Genomic DNA, 24,022 nt, shown 5'->3' with positions numbered 1-24,022 from the left:
TCATCTGGATCACAGCCCAAACTTCAACACCAAAAATACTTTGCTAAAATACTCTGCTATGAAACCAAGAACAAGAATTCAGCCACAAATAAAGACCCTGCAGCAAGCCTCAGCCCTACGAAAACGTCCAGAAACAAAGTCAACCGACTGTACTCAAATTACACCACAGTTAAAGGAACATCAGCCTACACAGATGAGAAAGAACCAGCACAAGAACTCTGGCAACTCTAAAAGCCAGAGTTATCTCCTTACCTCCTAACTACCACACTAGTTCCCTAGCAATGGTTCTTAACCAGAAGGAAATGGCTGAAATTACAGACATAGAATTCAGAATTGGCACCACAAAGAGTATCACCTAGATTCAGGAAAACGTTGAAACCCATTCCGAGGAATCCTAGGTATACAATAAAATGATTTAAGAAATGAAAGACGAAATAGCCATGTTAAGAAAAGAACCAAAATGAGCTAAATAGCTGAAAAATTCTCTACAAGAATTTCATAACACAAGGGGGAGTATTAACAGCAGAATGAATCAAGCTGAGGAAAGAATCTCAGAGCTCAAAAACAGGTTCTTCAAATAAACTCTGTAACACAAAAATAAGAAACATTTTTTTTTTAATGAACAAAATCTGGGAGAAATATGGTATTAAGTAAAGAGACCAAATCTATGACTAATCAACATCCCTGAAAGACAGAGAGAGAAAGCAACCTAGAAAATATATTTGAGGATACTGTATGCAAAAATTTCCCCAACCTCATGAGAGGTTGACGTACAAATTCGGGAAATTCTGCGAGAATTCCTGTCAGTGTAAGATACAGTACAAAACAACCATCCTCAAGACACACAGTCATCAGATCCTCCAAGGTTGAAAGAAAATAAAACATATTAAAGCAGCTAGAGAGAAGGGGCAGGTCATCTACAAAGGGAACTCCATTAGGCTAACAGTGGACCTTTTAACAGAAACCCCAAAAGCCAGAAGAGACTGTGGAACTATATTCAGCATCTTGAAATTTCTTTTCAGAAATTCTAGCCAAGAATTTAATATCCAGCCAAACTAAGCTTCGTAAACAAAGGAGAAACAAAATCCTTTTCAGACAAGCAAATGTTAAGGCAACTCATTACCACCTGGCTTGCCTTAACAAAAGGCCCTTAAAGGAGTCCTAAACATGGAAATAAAAGACCATTACCAAAAACCACAAAACACATTCAAACACATAGACCATCAACACTATAAAGCAAATACACAATCAAGCCTACATAAAAATCAGCCAACAACACGATGACAGGATCAAATATGCACCTTAATTAATATTCACCTTAAATGTAAATGAGTTAAATGCTACACTTAAAAGGAAAACAGTGGCAAGTTGCATTAAGAAGCAAGACCAAACTGTATGCTATCTTCAATGGACCCACGTCACATGCAAGGACACCCACGGGCTCAAAGTAAAGGGATGGAGAAAGATCAAGTAAACAGAAAACAAAAAGAGCAGGGCTTGCAATTCTTATTTCAGACAAAACTGACTTTAAACCAACAACAATCAAAAAGGACAAAGAAGAAAGAAGGGCACTACATAATGATAAAGGGTTCAACTCAACAAGATATAACCATCCTAAATATATATGAACCTGACACTAGAGCACCCAGATTAATAAAAGAAGTTCTTAGAGACTTACAAAGAGATGTAGATAACCATACAATAATAGTGGGATGCTTCAATACCCCATTGGCAGTATTGGGCAGATTATTGAGGCAGAATACTAACAAAGATATTCGGGACTTAACCTCGCACTTGATCAAATAGACCTAACAGCCATCTACAGAACACTCCACGCAAGAACAATAGAATGAATACACATTCTTCTCATCTGCACATGGCACATACTCTAAAACTGACCATATGCTTTACCATAAAGCAATTCTCAACAAATTCAAAAAAGCTGAAATTGTACCAACCACACTCTCAGACCACAGAACAATAAAAATAAAAATCAATGCTAAGAAAATCACCCAATACTATAAAAGTACATGGAAATTAATCTGCTCCTGAATGACTTCTGGGTAAATAATGAAATTAAGGCAGAAATCAGGAAATTATTTTAAACTAATACAAATAAAGATACAACATACCAGAATCTCTGAGACACAACTAAAGCAGTGTTATGATGAAAACTTAGAGTGCTAAATGCCCACATCAAAAAGTTAGAAATATCTCAAGTTAACAACCAAACATCACATCTAAAGGAACCAGAAAAACAAGAGCAAACCAACATCAAAGCTAGAAGAAGAGAAATAACTGAAATCGAGTTGAACTGAATAAAATGGAGATGAGAAAACCCATACCAAAGATCAACAAAAACAAAATATAGTTCTTCAAAGGAATAAATAAGATTGATGGACCACTATCTAGACTAATAAAGAAAAAAGGGAGAAGATCCAAATAAACACAATCAGTAATGACAAAAGGGGACATTACTATTGACCCTGCAGATATTAAAAAAAAAAAAAAAACCCTCAGAGACTATTACAGACACCTCTATGCACACAAACTAGAAAACTCAGAAGAAATGGATAAATTCCTAGAAAAATACAACCTCCCAAGATTGAACCAGTAAGTAATTGAAGCCCTGAACAGATAAATGAGTTTCAAAACTGACTCAGTAATAAAAAGCCTACCAACCAGGAAAAGCCCTGGACCAGACAGATTCACAGCCAAATTCTACCAGATATATAAAGAAAAGCTGGTACCAATCCCATTCAAACAATTCAAAAGATAGAAGAGGAGCAACTGGTCCCTAACACATTCTATGAGGCCAACACCAATCTGATACCAAAACCTGGTAGAGATATAACAAAAAAGAAAACTTCAGGCCAATATCCCCTACCAACATAGATTTAAAAATCATCAATCAAATACTAGCAAACCAAATCCAGCAGCACAACAAAAAGCTAATCCACCATGACCAAGCAGGCTTTATTCCTGAGATGCAAGTTTGGTTCAACACACAAAAATCAATAAATGCGATTCACCATCAGAAACAGAATTAAAAAGAAAAACCACATGATCATCTCAATAAACACACAAAAGAATTTTGACAGAGTTCAACATCCCTTCATGTTAAAAAACCATCAACAAACTAGGCATTGAAGGAAAATACCTCAAAGTAATGAGCGCCATCTAAGACAAACCCACAACCAACAGCACACTGAGTTGGCAAAACCTGGAATCATACCTCTTGAGAACCAGAACAAGGTGAAGATGTCACTCTCACCAGTCCTATTCAACATAGTCCTGGATTTTCTAGCCAGAGCAATCAGGCAAGAGAAAAAAAATAAAAGGCATCCAAATAGGAAGAGAGGACTATGTCAACAAAAAGAATATAACAAATAGGAAGGCATCCAAATAGGAAGAGAGGACAAAGCAACAAAAAGAATATAACACCTCAGAATACAGCTAACTAGGGATGTGAAAGGTCTCTACAAGGAGGATTTCAACACTGCTAAAAGAAATCAGAGACGGCACAAACAAATGGAAAAACATCCCACACTCGTGGATTAGAAGAATCAAAATTGTTAAAATGGCCATACTGCCCAAACCAATTTAGATTCAATGCTATTCTTATTCAAACTACCAACGTTTTTCAAAGAATCTGAAAAAAAATTCTAAAATTCATTCGGAACCAAAAAGGAGCTCAAATAGCCAAAGCAATCCTAAGCAAAAGCAAAAACAAAAACAAAAAACAATAACAACAACAAAAAAAACAAAGCTGGAGGCATGGAGGTATCACAGTACCTGACTTCAAACTATACTACAAGGCTATAGTAACTAAAAAAGCATGGTACTGGTATAAAAACAGACAGACTGACCATTGGAACAGGTAAAAGAACCCAGAAATAAAGCTGCACACCAACAGCCATCTGACATTCAACAAAGCCGACAGTAACAAGCAATGGGGAGAGGATTTTCTATTCAATAAATGCTACTGGGGTAATTGGCCAGTCATATGTAGAAGATGAAAATGGGCCCCTATCTTTAACCATTGACAAATATAAATTCAACATCAATTAAAGACTTAAATGCAAAACCCAAAACTATAAAACTCTGGAGGACAACCTAGGAAATACCATCTGGACATGGGATCTGGCAAAGACTTCATGAAGAAGACACCAAAAACAATTTTAACAAAAACAAAAAATGACAAATGGGACCTAATTACACTAAAGAGCTTCTGCACAGCAAAAGAAACAACCAACAGAGTAAACAGACAACCTACAGAACGGGGGTTAATATTTGCAAACTGTGTATCTGACAAAGGTCTAATATCCAGAATCTATAAGGAACATAAACCAACAAGCATAAACGAACCAACCCCATTAAAAAATGTGCAAAGGACATGAACAGACACTTCTCAAATGAAAACAAACACACGGCTAACAAGCATATTAAGAAATATTCAACATCATTTATCATTAGAGAAATGCAAATCAAACCCACAATGAGATACCATCTCACACCAGTCCGGATGGCTATTACTAAAAAGTCAAAAAATGACAGATGTTAGCAAGGTTTTGGAGAAAAAGGACCATTTATATACAGCAGGTGGGAATGTAAGTTAGTTCAGCCATTGTGGAAAGCACTCTGGAGATTTCTCAAAGAACTTAAAACAAAATTACCATTCGACCCAGTAATCTGATTACTGGGTATACACCCAAAGGAATACAAATCCTTCTACCATAAAGACACATGCCTGCCTATGTTTGTGGCAGCACTATTCACAATAGCAAAGATATGTAATCAACCTAGATGTCCATCAATGGTGGACCGAATAAAGAAAACGTGGTACATACACACTATGGAATACCACATAGCCATAAAAAAAAAAAAGAGATCATGTCCTTTGCAGCAACATGGAGCTGGAGGCCATTATTCTAAGCTAAGAGACGTAGAAAAAGAAAACCAAATATTGCATATTCTCAGTTCTAAGTGAGAGCTAAATACTGCGTACACATGGACACTCAGAAGGGAACAATAGAAACCAGAGCCTATTTGAGGGTGGACAATGGGAGGAGGAATGGAACAACTATGTATTGGGTATTATGCTAATTACCTGGATGACAAAATTATCTTTACACTAATCCCCTATGACATGCAATTTATCCATGTAACAAACCTGCTCATGTATCCCTTGAACCTAAAAGTTGGAAAGAAAAAAATAAAAACATCTTCTAAATGTTTGCTTACACACACAAAAAAATGCTCAATACCATTAGTCATTAGGAGAATGCAAATCAAAACCACAATAAAACATCCCTTCACATCTACCAGTATTACTAAAATTTAAAAAGATAGATGTTAACAAGTGTTGAAAAGGATGTGGAGAAATTGCAACCCTCATATACATACATACACACACACACACACACACGTGTTCCAACAGAAGAAAAAAGTATGCATTCTGAAGCTGTTAGGTACATATTTATGTGGGTATACACACATGCATATTTATATATACATATGTACACACACAAAATCAAGCCTGGCAATTGTATTGTTCAATCTGTATTTAATGGGTTTTGTTTTAGTATTGACTGCTTTAAAATTTTTTTTTCTTTTTAATTAACTCTCGATAAAAGCTCTTCATAAAGATTTTCCCAAACCAGATACTAATACTGGAGGGAATGAAGAAATACCTTTTATATCACTTCACTGCTATTAACAAGTAACTTGACATATAGAATAGCTTTTTAACTGGTATTCCTTTTTCATACATCTTTTACAACAGTAGTTCCCAAGCCTGAATATACATCAGAATCCACCAGAAGCTTTTAAAAAATATAGACTCTTGAACATTATCCCAGACATGCTGAACAAGAATTTTCAGGGATATGCCAGGCGCGGTGGCTCACACCTGTAATCCCAGCACTTTGGGAGGCAGAGGCGGGTGGATCATGAGGTCAGATCAACACCATCCTGGCCCACATGGTGAAACCCTGCCTCTTCCAAAATACAAAAAATTATCTGGGCGTGGTAGTACGCACCTGAAGTCCTAGCTACTCGAGAGGCTGAGGCAGGGGAATCGCTTGAACCTGGGAGGAGGAGATTGCAGTGAGCCGAGATAGAGTCACTGCACTTCAGCAGGGCAACAGAGCAAGACTCTGTCTCAAAGAAAAAAAAAATCTTCAGGGATGTGATACAGGGATCTGAAACTATTTTTAAGACCTTAAGGTAAGTCTGATGCAGCTAGCTCATCACCTAATCCCAGGTTCACATTTGTGAACCACTGCTGTACACCAATGAAGATTAATCTTCCTAAAACACTTCAAACCCTTATTCCCTCTGCTCAAAATTATCTAATAGCTCCCTACCAACTCCAATACCCTTGGAATGGTATTTAAGTTCTTTGTTGATCTGACACCAACTGACCTTTTCAGTCATATCTCTCCCATCTCTATTTCATGAACACTTTATTCAAACCGATGTATTCACTAACCTTCAAACATACTTTGCACGTTTGCTGACATCAGTTCTCTTGCCTAGAATGTCTTCTCCCTTCCTCTTTCTCTAAATTCATCTCTCAAGATGTCACTCAAAATTTACCTCCTTCCTAAATCCTTTCCACATCACTCTCTTCTCCAAGCCTGAAGTAACTCTCTCATCTGAGAGTAGTACCTGTTTACAAAACTCACTGGTCAATCGTGTAATCTCTTATATGGTTCTGAATTGTTCTTGAAGTCTTTATTTTTATTTAGGTTTAAACTCATATTACATTCTATTGAATTAGTCTATATACTCAATGAGGGCAGGTCACATGTCTTTGGATTCTTTATATCTGCCATGCCAAACTTCGTAATGCTTCTCAGAGGAAATGCTGACGTAAACATTGATTTAACTTTCCTCCTCAAATGATTCTTATCGATGTTATCTAGGCACATTTCTACATATAAGCTTTTAATCTGTAAGTGTATAATCATACAGGCTAGTACAAAAGTTCTGCATATTTTAATGCATTGTGAAGATGCCCTTAGTTTATAGAAAATATAATATGGGTTAGACTGTCACAATATCAACTGTACATACACATATTAGCAATAAATTTGTATAGAATCTTTAAGACACATATGACCAAAGCTACAAAACTTTACCAAAGTACATAAAAGAAAATTTAAATAAATGGAGAAAAATACTAGATTATATAATATGCTGATATTGATGCTCCACAAATTAATATATTTAATGAAATCCAATAGAAATCTCTATAGGATTTTTAAAGGAGATCTTGGCAAAACTATTTTAATAGCTTCTCTGGAAGAATAAACTAGTGAGACAAGCCAAGAAAATTTTGGAGACGAGGAGTAATGTAAGTGTGTTGGGAAGGAGAAACTTATTCTATTCAGATATTACAATGTATTGTAAAATAAATGGTATGTGAAGCTGAGTGTGGTGGTGCATGCCTGTAGTTCAACTACTGGGGAGGCTGAGACAGGAGGATCCTTTGAGTTCAGGGGTTGGAGTCCATCCTGGGCAAAAGGGTGAAACCCTGTGTCTAATAAAGGAAACAGTGTGGTACTGACATATGGATAGGGAAATTAATGAGATCAAATACCAAATATTGAAACAAACCCAAATATAAAGTCACTGTTTGACAAATTCTTCATATTAAATCAGTATGGGAAAAAAGAGATCTTTACTTAATACCATACACTAAAATAAACCGTTAATGGGTTAACAATTAAATATGATAAAATTAAACCTTAAAACAATGAAAATAAGTGATATGACCATTTATCTACTCCCAGGATAAGAATGGATTTTCCATCTGGAAGGTCTCTGCTCTCCTTTCTATAGACAACTAGGATAAAAGGCTAGGACAGGATTGGGAGTGAAGGTTTCCTCCCACCTTCACTTTCTGACCTTGTTCTGATCCTTCTTTAATTTAAAGGCAGGATGTGAAAAGGACATGAAAAGACACTCAGAGTCAAAAATAAAATTAAAAGAGAATAGAAACCAAGACCAAATGTTTCTCTCATCCTTTTGTACCACTAAATCTCCCTATTCTTCTTAACTTTACCCATGAGAATTGGGGAATGAAGTAGAAGTTCTATCACCAGGACATAATCTCATAAGGTGAAAAACAAAGACAAAAACCCTTAACTCTCATGTCTTCAGGATGAGAGTGGAGCACGTGAGAGATAAGCTAAAGTCACCTCTTATCAATATGTTGCCATTTTTTAATTCCATTTTTCTCTAAAAAAGATATCAATTCAGCATCTTTTAATTCTAAACCAAGCTTCGGAGACAGAAAGCAGCTCAGGTTCTGGCAGCTCATTCGCTGAGAAACTTAAAGGCCACAGCAAAGAATAGACAATAATGGGGCCCAAACTACATATTTACTGTAACATATTTCGGCATCACAAAAACGAAAGTTGGGTTCATTGTAGAAAATTTGGAAAATACAGCGAAGATTACAGAACATAACAGTCACCCATTATCCTACCATCCAGAGATAAACACTGTTTTTATATTTGGGTGTGGTTCTTTTTAAATCGTCGTTTCTTACATATGTTTTTTTTTTTTTTTTTTAAATACAATCATTTGACCTACTGAATTTTGTAGACTGCTTTTTACACTGAATGTCAGCATTTTCCCCATCGTTACATATTTTTGAAAAACATAATTTCCAAGATCAGTGAACTGACGGCTGAACCATAATTTATGTAACTAATTCCAGTGTCAGATACAAAAGCTATTTTCAACTTTGAACACTATAAATAACACAGTAAAGAGTATCTGCATATTAACTTACAAACATTTGTGCACTTTCCTGATTGTTTCCTTAAGACAGTTTCTTAGAAGTAGAATTGTTGGTTCAAAGAGGGTGAAATTTTTTTTAAGGTTTTTGATTCATTCTGACAAACTGCCCTCCAGAAAGGGGGCTGATTTCAGGGCCAGTGCAGGGAAAATATAGGATGAACCTGGAACATTGTGTGATGCCAGAAAGTAAAGAAATGCTTGGAAAAAGATGAGGGCATGTCCAAACAGGAGCCAACCTAAAGGATCTCCCGATGGCCCAAACCTGGAAAAATAGAGCAACAAAATATATAATTAATGTAACGGATTTTAACTCATAGAATATAATTAACATCTATGAGTCCATCCTGGTATAAATAAATTAACAATTAAATGAGGGAGAAGGGACATCTCTTCCTTGCAGAAAAATTCCAACAAACAAATGTAGAAGGAATGAGGGAAACAGAAAAACAGACAGCTGTCCCACAGTATCTATGGGAGACTGGTTCCAGGAACCCATATAGATACCAAAATCCACAGATGCTCAAGTCCCTTACATAAAATGGCATAGTATTTATGTATAACCTATGCACATCCTCCTGTATACCTTAAATCATCTCTAGATTACTTGTAGTACCTAATACAACATAAATGCTATGTAAATAGTTGTTATACTGTATTGTTTTAGAAATAATGACAAGGGAAAAAAGTCTGTAAATATTCAGTAGATGCTACCATCATTTTTTCTCCAAATATTTTAATCTGCAGTTGATTGAATCCACAGATGCGGAACCCATGGATATGGAGGGCCAACTGTAATTAGGCAAACACCACAGTAATAACTGCAGAGAAGATCCACTGATGCACGCTAAAATTAGCTGCTGAAAGTTTAGAAAGAAACATGATGTTTGCATACTTTCAAAGAATCACCCCCCAAGGTGTTTTTAAATTAGCCTTTCCCCATTCATCGACCAGTCCAACATCTACCTACAAGACTTCAATACTCATCTATAAATTGTTTACCTGCAAAGTCTTTCTTGACCTCCCTGGACTGAAGGTAGTTCCCCATCTCCGGGCTCATATAATATCTTGCACGTCACTCTACAAAAGCATTTACCACTCCTTAAAGTATTGGTTTGCCTACCTGTTTTCTCCTTCAAACTGTGATTTCCTGGAGGGCAAGGCTATGCCTTAGTCACAGCTATAGCCCCAGTGCCTAGTAGAATGTCTGCCAAATGGCGAGTGCCCAATAAGTGTTTGTTAAAAGACTGGTAGTATGTTCTTTTTGTAAACATAGAGCTGTATTAGATGGTGATAAACTCTAGAGACAGAATATAATTTGATTTTACTGTTTTTACATATATGACAATATTCTAAGCTAGTAACATTTAAGAATTTGTTTCAAAGAGTTTTACAATAGGTTTATTTAAATAGATTTACTCTATTTATCAAAGCAATGGATTATGGATGCACAAAGGGCTGTTTCCCTTTTAAAACTGAATGCTTTTAACAGCACCCAAATCACATCTTGAATGCTTTGCTGCTTAGAAATTTCTTCTGCTAGATACCCTAAATCATCTCTCTCAAGTTCAAAGTTCCACGAATCTCTAGGGCAGGGGCAAAATGCCACCAGTCTCTTTGCTAAAACATACCAGGAGTCATCTCTGCTCCAGTCTCCAACAAGTTCCTCATTTCCATCTGAAACCACCTCAGCCTGCATTTCATTGTCCATTATCATTATCAGCATTTTGGTCAAAGTCATTCAACAAGTCTCTAGGGAGTTCCAAACTTTCCCACATTTTCCTGCCTTCTTCTAAGCCCTCCAAACTGTTCCAACCTCTGCCTGGTACCCAGTGCCAAAGTCACTTCCAAATTTTCGGGTATCTTTTCAGCAGTGCCCCACTCTACCAGTACGAATTTACTGTATTAGTCCATTTTCATCCTGCTGATAACTACATACCCGAGACCGGGAAGAAAAAGAGGTTTAATGGACTTACAGTTCCATATGGTTGGGGAGGCTTCACAATTATGGCAGAAGGCAAGGAGGAGCAAGTCCCATCTCACATTGATGATGGCAGGCAAAGAGAGAGCTTGTGTAGGGATACTCCCCCTTACAAAACCATCAGATCTAGTAAGACTTATTCAGTATCATGAGAACAGCACAAAAAAAGACTTGCCCCCATAATTCAATCACCTCCCACAACATGTGGGAATTGTGGGAGTTATAATTCAAGATGAGATTTGGGTGGGGACATAGCCAAACCATATCAGATGGGTAAGAAAATTTTTATTCAAATACCCATTTTATAGTCTAAAAACACTGAGACTGAGATAAAATAACTAAGATAAGGTAATACTCTCCTGCTTCAAAGCCCTGTCATCTTTCCATGATACAAGAATACTTGGTGACAAATCTTGACAATGCTACCTCATGATAGGCAATGCAGGCACTTATCATTTCTCTCCTATATTACTTCAATATTCTCTTAATTGATGTCCCTATCTCCAATCCTTGCCTATTTCTAATATTTCCCTCAAACTGCACCCAGAATCACAGTACTAAAACAAATTTGATAATGTTACTCCCAACTTAAAATTACTTTCTAGAATGGCCATGTACAAGAAAACTTTCTGTGATGACAGCAATATTCTGTGTGGTGAAATATAAGAGCTACTTAGCCACATGTGGCTATTGAGCACTTGAATTATGTCTAGCATGACTAAGTTACTAAATCTTTAATTTTAATTGAAATTTAAATAGCTAATATGGCTAGTATCTACTGTATTAGACAGTAAAGCTCTAATCAATAGGGAGCCTTTTTTCTGATCCTGGTGAAAATCACTAAATAAATAAGTAGGAGCAAGAAAAAGTAAAATTTTAATGCATTTTGTAAACTAAAACACTATAAAAATATTAGCTGGTATTATTAAAAGTATAGGTTATACTGACCTGTTAGCATAGCTGGTTTTTTTTTTTTTTTTTTTTTTTGGCTTTTCTGTATTTTCTGATCTTTCAGTAGTGGGTTTGTACTGTTTTCATGTTTTTTAAATATAAAAACTTGATTTTGAAAAAAAGAAACCTAAGTATAAATAGTTCTTTACTAGGCAGAATCATATATGCAGAGTATGTGTGTTACATAGCAAGAGAAGAAACCACTGAAATGAATAGGAAACACTGGGACTAAATTTCCAAAGAATCTCCCAATTCCGCAATGAAGTAACAACCAAAAACTGGTTACATTTAAAAGTAGCAAGTACTTCCAGGAAAGTTTTATAAACGCATTAAAGACTTTTTTATTTTGGGACGGGGTGCTGGTCATTTCAGATCTTGGTGCCTTCTTTATGTCCCACAAGCAGGAGTGATTGCTCAGAGTATGGGAGGATCTCTAAAAACCAGGAAGAAACTGAATCCCTGAACAAACCAATAATGAGTTCTTTACTTGAGGCAGTAATAAATAGCCTAAGAACCACGAAAAGCCCACGACCAGACAGATTCACAGCTGAATTCAATCAAATGTACAGAGAGCTGGTACCATTCCTACTGAAACTATTCCAAATAATTGAGGAGGAGGGACTCCTTCCTAACTCATTCTATGAGACCAGCATCATCCTCATACCAAAACTTGGTAGAGACACAACACCAAAAAAACCTTCAGGCCAATATCCTTGATGAACACTGATGCAAAAATCCTCAACAAAATACTGGCAAACCAAATCCATCAGCATATCAAAAAGCTTATCCACCACAATCAAGTAGGCTTTATCCCCAGGACGCAAGGTTGGTTCAACACACTCAAATCAATAAATGTGATTCATCACACAAACAGAAGTAAAGACAAAAACCACATGATTATCTCAATAGATACAGAAAAGGCTTTCAATAAAATTCAACGTCTATTCATGCTAAAAACTCTCAAAAAACTAGATATTGAAGGAACATACCTCAAAATATGAAAAGCCATGTGTGACAAACCCACAGCCAACATCACAACATCATACTGAATGGGCAAAAGCTGGAAGCATTCCCCTGACAACCAGCACAAGACAAGTATGCCCTCTCTCACCACTCCTACTCAACACAGTATTGGAAGTTCTGGCCAGGGCAATCAGGCAAGAGAAAGAAATAAAGGGCATCCAAATAGGAAGAGAGGAAGTCAAACTATCCATGTTGGCAGATGGCATGATCCTTTATCTAGAAAACTCCATAGTTTTAGCTCAAAAGCTTTTTAATCTGATAAACAACTTCAGCAAAGTCTCAGGACACAAAATCAATGTGCAAAAATCACTAGCAGTGAGTCAAGCCCGGCTCTAAAAAATAAAAATAAAAAGATAAAAAAATAAAAACAAAAATCACTAGCATTCCTATACACCAACAACGGTCAAGCCAAGCGCCAATGAGGAACAAACTTCCATTTACAATTGCAACAGAGAAAATAAAATACCTAGGAATGCAGCTAACTATAAGGAGGTGAAAGATCTCTACAAGAACTACAAACCACTGCTCAAAGAAATCAGAGATGACACAAACAAATGGAAAAACATTTCATGCTCATGGATAGGAAGAATCAATATAGTCAGAATGGCCATACTACCCAAAGCAATTTATAGATTCGAAGCTACTCCTATTAAACCACCATTGACATTGTTCACAGAACTAGAGACAACTATTTTAAAATTCAAATGGAAACAAAAAAGAATCCAAATAGACAAGGCAATCCTAAGCAAAAAGAACGAAGCTGGAGGTACCTGATTTCAAACTATACTACAAGGCTACAGTAACCAAAACAGCATGGTACTGGTATAAAAACAGACACACAGACCAATGGAACAGAATAGAGACCCCAGAAATAAGGCCTCACACCTACAACTATATCATCTTCGACAAACCTGACAAAAACAAGCAATGGGGAAAGGAGTCCCTATTCAATAAATGGTGCTGGGATAACTGGCTAGCCACATGCCAAAGATTGAAACTGGACCCTTCCTTACACCATATACAAAAATTAACTCAAGATGGATTAAAGACTAAAATGTAAACTCAAGATGGATTAAAGACTTAAATGTAAAATCTAAAAGTATAAAAACCCTGGAAGACAACCTAAGTAATACCATTCAGGACAGAGACACGGGAAAAGATTTCATGACAAAAACAACAAAAGCAACTGCAACAAAAAAATTGACAAATGAGATCTAATTAAACTAAAGAGCTTCTGCACAGCAAAAGAAACTGTCAACAGAATAAACAATCTATAGAATGGGAGAAAATTTTTGCAAATTATGCATCCAACAAAGCTCTAATATTCCACATCTATAAGGAACATAAACAAATTTACAAGAAAAAAAAACCATAAAAAGTGGACAAAGTATATGAAAAAAACACTTTTCCAAAGAAGACATACATGCAGCCAACAAGCATACGAAAAAAAAAAAATGCTCAACATCACTAATCATTAGAGAAATGCAAATCAAAACCACAATGAAACACTACCTAATACCAGTCAGAATGGCTAGTATTAAAAAGTCAAAAAATAACAGATGCTGGTGAGGTTGTGGAGAAAAAAGAACACTTATATGCACTGTTGGTGGGAGTGTAAATTAGTTCAACTGCTGTGGAGAGCAGTGTGGCAATTCCTCAAAGAAAGAAAAACAGAATTGCCATTTGACCCAGCAATCCTATTACTGGGTATGTACCCCAAGGAATATAAATCATTCTATTATAAAGACACATGCACACGTATGTTCTCCACAGTACTATTCACAATAGCAAAGACAAGGAATCAACTTAATTGCCCATCAATGACAGACTGGATAAAGAAAACGTGGTACAAATATACCATGGAATACTATGCAGCCATAAAAAAGAACAAGATCACGCCCTTTGCAGTGACATGGCTGGAGCTGGAGGCCATTATCCTTAGCAAACTAACACAGGAACAGAAAACTAAATACTACATGTTGTCACTTACAAGTAGGAGCTAAATGATGATAGACACATAGAAGGGAACAACACACACTGGAGCCTATCAGAGGGTAGAAGAAGGGAGAGGATCAGAAAAAATAACTAATGGGTACTAGGCTTAATACCTGGCTGATAAAATAATTTGTACAACAAACCTCCATGATATAAGTTTACCTACGTAACAAACCTACACATGTACCCCTGAACTTAAAATAAAAGTTACAAGGCCAGGCATGGTAGCTCAGGCCTGTAATCCCAGCACTTTGGAAGGCCAAGGTGGTCAGATCACCTGAGGTCAGGAGTTTGAGACCAGCCTGGCCAACATGGCGAAACCCTGTCTCTACTAAAAATACAAAAATTAGCCAGGTGTGGTGGTATGCATCTGTAATCCCAGCTACTTGGGAGGCTGACGCAGGAGAATCAGTTAAACCTGGGAGGCAGAGGTGATAGTGAGCCAAGATTGTGCCACTGCATTCCAGTCTGGGTAACAGAGCACAACACCATCGCAAAAAAATAAAAAATAAAAAATAAACAAATAAAATAAAAGTTACAGAGATGTTAAAATGCATTACTACTAGTAGACAAAACAAATTGGACTTCAAATAAATGAACATAATACAACCTACTCAAAAAGGTCAGTTCATCAATTGAAAAGCTTAAACATGAAATATTTTTCTCATTGTAAAAACAAGTACAGTATATCAAACTGTGTCTGTGTATCCATAATAGCAAATTAATTTTTCTTTGTCTTTTAGCATCTCAAACCCTCCCCCTCTCCAGAGGTAACCACTTTTACCAGACTGGAGTATACCTATCTAATTTTCTATGCATTTGCATATACATACACACACATACAAACACATACACACATTGTTATGGTCTGAACTGTGTACTCCCTGCCCCCACAAATTTATATGTTGAAGTCCTAACCTCCAATACTTCAGAATGTGACTATATTTGGAAACAGGGCCCTTAAAGAGGTAATTAAAGTTCAATGAGGTCATTAGGGTGGGCCTTAATCCAATATGACTAGTATACTTCTAAGAAGAGGATACCAGGACACAGACACACACAGGGGAAAAGACCATGTGAAGACAGAGGTATAAGATGGCCATCTACATGCTAAGGAGAGACCTCAGAAGAAATCAACTCTACGGACACCTTCATCTTGGACTTCACAGTTCTTCCAGAACTGTGAGAAAATACGTTTCTGTTGTATAAGCTACCCAATCTGTGGTGTTAAGGCAAACGGAGCAGGCAAGCACACATGTACATGCACAGTTGTTAAGTCACTATAGTCAGAGTAGTTGAAGAAAGAGTTCATACTTAGGAAATATTCATGCAGTCAAAAATATGAATATATTACAGTGATATTACAGTATAAGCTACTCAAGATCAGTAAAAACAATTTGATAAGTAAACCAAAATTGAAGTTTCACCTTGTCTTTTTCTAATACGCTTTGAAAAGCATAAGTTTAAAAGCTGCTCTCCCGAAACATCAGCACCTAAGGAACTATACCCTTAGGATGCAGTTTCCCTACTCTAATATCCATTCCTCTCTAGATATTGTAAAGAAAACTTAATCAGAGGACTAATGAACATCCCAAAATACAGTGTGCAGTTAAAATTTCTACAAAGAGCAAATTTTTATATCTTATTCCTCAAATAATGTTATCTTGTAAGTCACTTTATCTTAGCAAATGATGCTCACAAATAAAGTAACTCAAAAATTTCAGGATAAAAAGTAGGTGTGCTTTGGTTATTGAACCAAAACTGACAACAATCAGTGATGCTACTCCACCACGGTACCATATGCCTAATGACAGAAATGCAATGGACAAACTTATGAGGTTGCCCTGAAGAAAGTTAGCTTTCAATTCCAAATGTATAGCAGTGGAGCAAATATTATTAATTATTATGTTAGACTTCTGTTTTGGTTTGATTAGAGTTTAATCATTCATTTTACATATATTTTCTGATTGCCTATTACATGTAACATACCGTGCCCAGCTCTGTGGAAGATAAAAACAAAAAGATTACTGGAGTATATTAGCCTTTTAGGCACATAAAATCTTATCTCCTCCACAAGATACATAACTACTTGTAGGAAAAAGTGTTGCAGGAGTTCAGAGGAGGGAGAAATCAAAGTCTTATTAGCTTATAAGTAATGGTTTCAGGGAACGGACTGACCTTTGAACTAACATTTGAAAAATAGGCACGAGTTAGAGGGCATTTCAGACATAGGGTATGGCATAAAAAAAGGAACAGACACAAAAAAGTACACGGTCCAAGGAACAGGGAGTAATATAGGGTGATTGGAGGGACAATCTGTTTACAATATGGCCAGCAATCTAGTTAGGTGGAAATTTTTAAGGCTAAGATGTAAAGCCCACTGAAGTTTATGCAGGGAAGTGATGGGATAAAAGTTATGCCTTAGGAAGAATGATCTAGATGTGCTGTATAGGATGGATTGAAAGGGCAAATCCCTGAAAGCAGGGAGAAAACCCATGCATAAATAAGGGTCTAAAACTAGGGCAGAAGTTAAGGGACTGAAAAGGACAGAAGAAGCCATAGCTACTACGAAGAAATGTTCACCTACCTAACCAGATTACTGTGAAGAGCAAATGATGTTAAATAAAGACTTGAAAAGTATCTTTACTCACTAGTGGCAAATCCTACAAGGGAGTCAAGAGAGCACAGATGAAGACTTCAAGGAGATGGATTTTAGGAAAGGAAGGAGAAAACCAAAACAACAAAAATATCACCTTTTGCAGGTAACTATATATACCTATTAACATTACTAAAATCTTAAGTAATTAAAAGATCTAATTTTGGTCAAGACTGAGCACCAAGAAAAAAAATGCTCACAAGTAAAAAGAAACAGAATTTAAAATTATCCCAATAATGTAAAAATTATGTACATGAAAGAACAGAGATTCAAAGGAAAAAGGAAAAATTATTTAACGTGGGATTGTAGATATCTGTCTTAACGTTTTTATTAGATATGGTTTTGTATAATTAAAATGGGGAAAATGTAAAGCATAAGAATCATATACAGAAAGGGCAATTTTATCCCTTTTCATAGACCTTATTTTACAATATGGGAAAGAACATACTTTTCTTTGTAAAAGCAAAATATTTAAGATAACACTGACAATAATAATACAGCAATAAATGATATTAATTTCATAACAATTGCATAATAAATGATAAATTATACATTTATCATTTAATCAAAATTTTGATATAAGTTTCCATTCTATTTCTACCCCACTGCCCAGTGACAAGTGCTCTTTATCTTGCCACTGGCTACTCAGGAACTCCATTAGAAACCCACCAGCCAGCAATATTGTATTAATCAGGGATTCTCGACTGGAAGAGAGGATATGTTTCTGATTCCCCTGAAATTGCATGCAAAATGAAGCATGTACATATGTGTATTTTTCTAGGGCGAAGGTCTATGGCTTTTATCAGACTCTCAAAGGGCCTCGTTTTCTAAAACAAAGTTTAGAAACATTAAATTTTTTTCCTCTTCCTAATAATCTTAATAACTAGTTAAAACCAATGTGTCAATGACTTAGATAATGTTATTTATTCAACTATCTCTGAATAAGGAATCCCCTGAATTCCTCTTCTCAAGCCCCAGTGCCACTTTCAACTAAAACCTTTATATTTCCATTCCTTATCATATACAGCCCATGTAAGGTATATCTTTATTTACAACTTTTATAGCATTGCTGCTATTCTTCACCACCCCTTAGAATCTATTTCTATCATCCTAGATGATTTCAGAACCTAGTTTACTTTTTCCTCCACACTACTCCATCTTCCCAACACTACCAAATACTAAACTCATAATTAAATTCAATTTTTCTATTCCTACTCTTAGATATACAAATGTGATGAGAACAATACAAATTTGTCCCATTAAAAATTCATGTGAACTTAAACTTACCCTATGTTGCTCCTGAATACTACACTAGTAGTAAACTAGGATCACAAAGTAGAGGTACTATATACAAAGGGCTGGTCCTAAAGGATTACAGTAAAGAAACAAGAGAGCTGCAAGAAACTTTAGAGATCTGGTAGTCAAATATTACTAGTTTACAGAATCTGATGTTCAAAGGAACAAGTTATCTGTCCAAGATAATTAACAGTACAAATAGAGCTCAGGCAGTCAAGTGTCCTGGTCCAGTGTTGACTCCACAATACCAAGTTATGCCCTTTGCACACCAGTTATTTCATTATTTTTAACATTTAGAAATAAAAATCCTTTAAGTCATCTGTATTTTCTTTACAGTAAGGCTTACTACTACCTCAAGACCCCTTAATAGTATTCAATATCATTCCTTCCAAGCTTACTGGGTGAGAACAATGCAGGGGACAATTAAAAGCCTTATTGAAATCAAGATAGACTGTCACTCACTCACATGAAGAATTGGTTTGGTATGCCTTGCTCTTTTCAAAACCAAGCTGGCTGCTTCCTAATAGCTAATATTTTTCTAATGACAGTAAATTATTGTTTAATAATTTTAAAAGTCTTTCTTGGTTTCCTAATAAATGGACTATGCTTTTAACATCTGTGTCCCCCTAAAATTCCTATATTGAAACTTAATCACCAATGTGATGGTATTAAAAGGTGGAGCCATTGGGAGGTGATTAGGACTTGGAGAGCAGAGCTCTCATAAATAGGATTAGTCCCTTTATAAGAGGGGCCAAAGAGCTGCCTTGTCTCTTCTACCACGTGAGGACACAGCTAAAAGGCACCGCCTATGAACCTCAAGACCTCACCAGACACTAAATCTGTCAGCACCTTGAACTGTGAGAAATAAATTGCTTTTGCTTATAAGTCATGTAGTTGATGGTATTTTGTTATACCAGCCCAAATAGACTAAGATAGACTACTAGTCTAAGAAATTATTTCTCATATGCACATTGAATCCCTCTTCCTGCAAATGAAGTCCACATTTTTGTATCATAACCTAATGTTCCAGGTAAGTTTGGGCATCACTGAACTACAAATAACCCCTTCAGGTACTTTTTTTTTTTTTTGAGAGGGAGTCTCGCTCTGTCGTCCAGGCTGGAGTACAGTGGCACGATCTCGGCTCACTGCAACCTCCGCCTCCCAGGTTCAAGCAATTCTCCCGTTTCAGTCTCCTGAGTAGCTGGGACTACAGGCGCACGTGACCATGCCCAGCTGCTTTTTGTATTTTTAGTATGGACGGGGTTTCACCACATTGGTCAGGCTGGTCTCGAGCTCTTGACCTCAGGTGATCCACCTGCCTTGGCCTCCCAAAGTGCTGGGATTACAGGTATGAGCCACTGAGCCAGGCCACTTTAAATGTCTTCAGTTTCTTTAAATGTCACTGAATCACCTCTCACCCTTTTCAGTTCCATGATCTATAATCCACTTAAAGACACCCTTATTTCCCCTGTAAGTTTTGTTTTGTTTTGTTTTTTGTTTTTTTTTTGAGACGGAGTCTTGCTCTGTCGCCCAGGCTGGAGTGCAGTGGCACGATCTCAGCTCACTGCAAGCTCCGCCTCCCAGGTTCACACCATTCTCCTGCCTCATCCTCCCGAGTAGCTGGGACTACAGGCGCCCACCATCACGCCTGGCTAATTTTTTTTGTATTTTTACTAGAGACGAGGTTTTACCGTGTTAGCCAGGATGGATAAGTTCTGTTTTTTATTCTTTTAGTACATTTTGGGTCTGTTGAGTAATCACTGTAGTTTCTTCATAGGCATCTTATATTATGAAATTTAAATATGAACTAGAACCTCTAAAAAGTAGAATAGGAGGATTATTTTCCTAGTGTTGTTATTAGATTCCCACTTCAGTTAATATGAAAGCCAGGAGTAAAGTATTTTAACTTTTATCTACTCGGTTAACTCTTAGCAGCCAATGGCGGAAGAGTGGGAAGGTGGTACTTGCTACTGGGAGAAATTAAAGCTCCCATTCTTTGTCCATGAGGTCAGACCAACAAATGAAAACAAAACAGTACCTATCCAAAAGAACTACCATATTCCACAGCCCAGCTCTAGGGCATATACTTGGTGAGAAATACATTTTACAATGAATTCCAGTAATCATATACATGTGGGATTGTGTGTGTGTGTGTGTGTGTATATATATGTGTGTGTGTATATATGTGTGTGTGTGTATATATACACACGCAAAAGTTCATGAAACAATATTTCACTTAAGATGTAAAAAGCACTGCTATTTTCTTTATATTCTACTGAATTTCATCTAAAATAGTGCTAATCCAACCCACTAACATTATCTCGTAACACTGCTCTAAGGTTCCTTTCAGCTCTAAAATATTATGCTATATACTAATGATTGTCCTAAAAGTATGAATTCAATAATTATTTTGTAATCTTAATCACAAGTCACGAATTTGCAGGTACCTCAGGTTACCTCAGCTTCTACTTTGAAAATTTTGTAATCATTCCTTTCTCACCCTGTTAAATCTATATTTTAAAACAAGGATGGCAAGAGTTCTATGCCTTTAAGAAACAGAAAACAAAGGTAACATCTTTCCCTTGTTTTGCACACTGAGGAAATGGTAACTAAAGGAAATAGTAGGATGTAAAGGACAGAGTGGAAGAAGGAAGTTGTGGAGAAAGTGTTCATGGAAAGAGAGAAAGCTAAATTTGTATTGCCATTGCCTCCTCTGAGATTCCTAATAACTTCTCCTTTTCCCTCTTCCCCCTCATTCTTCCAGCTTAAGAAAGTCCTACAAATTTTATCTTAACTTCATCTGCCTTATTGGAGAACTACAGAACACAAATCATTCCCACGAGATCATGTGTTAGAAACTTTCAACCATAAAATACTTTAAAAACCTTAATAAAATCATCTGGATTTGCTTCTTTAGCCTAATCTCCTGCTATTTCCTATCTTGAATGACTCACTACAGTCTAACTACATTCAGTTCTATAAAAGGTCCGTGTTCTCTCTGACTTGTGGGCCTTTGCACATGCGATTCCTTCTTTAACTGGCTAGCTTCTAATTTTTCAGCTCTTGCCTGAGGTATCGGTTACTCAAGGCAATCTTCCCTACCTTAAGATTAGACTTAATACCCCTCACATATACTCTCCCATACCTTGCACCTTTCCCATTATTACACAGCTCCACTATATTTTAATTGCCGATTAATTTACATATTTCCCACTAGATTTTAAGCTCTTTAAAGACAGGACTTATATTTTATTTTGTTTGCTCCTGTAGAAGTGTTCAATACTTACTGAATTATAAATTTCATTCCATCAGCCTTCCACATGCTTAGTGTCATTCCCTATTCTCCCTGTTCAGAATATTCTCCCCAGTTCTATCACCAGCATGAAATACTCTCTATAATCTGGTCCTTAACTTCATCTGCCTTATTGGAGAACTACAGAACAAAAACCATTACTTTTATGGTTATCACTATTTCCTCTGGATGTCTACAGCCTTTATTGTACACACTATTCATTTGCTAATTAACCCACCACTGTGTTTTTCAGTTATTTTTGTAATGCACAGATCCAATCTCCTTAACTAAACTGTACAATCCTTGAAGGCATAACTCTATGTCTCTCTTAGTACCCTATTATCTAGCACAGGGCTATGTACAAGGTAGACGTTAAATATCTGTAGACGAAGAATCAAAATTTAAGAGGTTGTTTCTCATACAAAGCTGACAATATTTTAAAGTGATACTGATAAATAAGTGGTGGCAATTAAACCTCTTGTCAATACACAGAAAATAAAAAGCTATACTTTAGTACAGTTAAGTACAAATAATTTTTTTAAAAACCGTTCCTGAGTGAGAGGTAATAGTGGACTCAAATATTAAGAGGTACTACAACCATAGCTACATTCATAAGTTAAGGCTAAGTAGCCTATGGCTTCCAAAATGACCTGTGCGCAGAGAACATAACTGTATTTTTCAGATCTAGGACAATTATATTTATATAAGACTTTAGGGCGGTCTATGTTTTGGAAAGATAGTTATGGTTTTGGCCTATCAAGAAGCACGCCTGTCAGCAAGGGAGTTAACTGGCGCCACTTGTTTATCGATAGCTTACTGTCATTACAGTGCTCTCCGAATTGCTAATTCCAACTGAGTAAAATCTGAACCACAGATAAACTGTCCCAAATTCCATTACTAATGGGGGAAAATAACCCAGTCTTCCTCGTATTTAGAAAGGTAAGCAGGCTGGGAATGGTGTCTACCCCAAACCTTAATATGAGAGAAAAACTATGACTCCTAGGAGAGACTCCAGCGCTCCAGGTGTCCTCTGCCCAGAACCTCCTGCCCCGTTTCCCTTTGCTGAACTAAAAGGTTTTCTTCTTCGCCCTTTCCCAAATTACTGACGTTAATTTCCTTCACTTACTGCTGCTCCGAGTTAGCCATGACTTTCTTCTTAGTGCTCTCGCTGCCCCGAGGTCACGAGGGCAACCTTTTCCCTACAGGTCCCCTTGCCCTTCACCCTATTCTTCCATGTCAGTGGCATCTCACCTTGTAGGCTCGAGCGGTTCCCAAGGCGCCGAGTTGATGTGGCCTCCACTGCGGACCTGAGCCGCTAACAGAGACTAAAGGCCGGATCAGAATCGCGGACTGCCGGCGCTTTTCGAAAGCAGCCGCCGCGGCCGCCCAGCGCCAAGAATGCATCGCGAGCAGCGCCATCTTGAGCGAGGAAAGAGGAACCGAGAGAAGAGGATTATGGGACACTGGCGGACTGAATTCGGCTACCTTAATTGTCTCTCCTCTTCTTGTTTTCCCAGGGCCCCAGACCGGAAATGGATTCTGTTTGAAGATTCGGATGCATTCGCGCAGCCTCTTCTATTTTTTTTTTGTTTCCTTAGGGTCGAGCTTTGATTGTTTTCCTTACACAACCGGGAATATTGGAGTAACACTGTCTTTTTCTCTTTACCTGGAGTTGCCAGATGAAATACAGGATGCCTACCTAGTTAAGTTTAAGTTTCACATAAACAAGGAATCATTTCTTCGTACGTGTGTCCCAAATATTGTATCTGCTAAATCTGTCAACCCCATGTCGTCATTCTACTCTCTTACCTCCTCCAACTCAATGTCACGCTCCCCTCTCTCCATTTTCCCTATGCATATTCTTATCTCCACTTTCTTCTGAATTAAGAAAAGGTTAAATTACAGACGTTAATTTCCCCTGGGAGGAGGCTTGCGCTGTGAGATTTACTGCTTCTCCGTCCTGTAAGATTTACTTTGCTGATTGCTGTTGCGCAAACCTTGGGGCAGTTTTCCTTTG

At 37.0% G+C, this 24,022-nt stretch overlaps 1 protein-coding gene across 2 annotated transcripts in view; it reads right to left on the bottom strand.

The window, feature by feature from the left end:
- Window positions 1-23,486, bottom strand: part of ABCB7 (ATP binding cassette subfamily B member 7) — a 97,791-nt gene extending 74,305 nt beyond the window's left edge. Inside the window, exon 1 of one of the 2 annotated variants that reach the window (XM_026451772.2) lies at window positions 23,257-23,486. In XM_026451772.2, the coding sequence (XP_026307557.1) occupies window positions 23,257-23,424 (168 nt within the window). In that variant the 5' untranslated portion in view covers window positions 23,425-23,486. The remainder of the gene's footprint in view (window positions 1-23,256) is intronic. The other variant, XM_026451773.2, reaches the window with a different exon arrangement.
- Window positions 23,487-24,022: the final 536 nt, after the last annotated feature.

Source organism: Piliocolobus tephrosceles, chromosome 12, assembly GCF_002776525.5.
Source record: "Piliocolobus tephrosceles isolate RC106 chromosome 12, ASM277652v3, whole genome shotgun sequence".
Taxonomy (NCBI): Eukaryota; Metazoa; Chordata; class Mammalia; order Primates; family Cercopithecidae; genus Piliocolobus; species Piliocolobus tephrosceles.
This window is presented reverse-complemented; position numbering and strand designations above follow the sequence as displayed.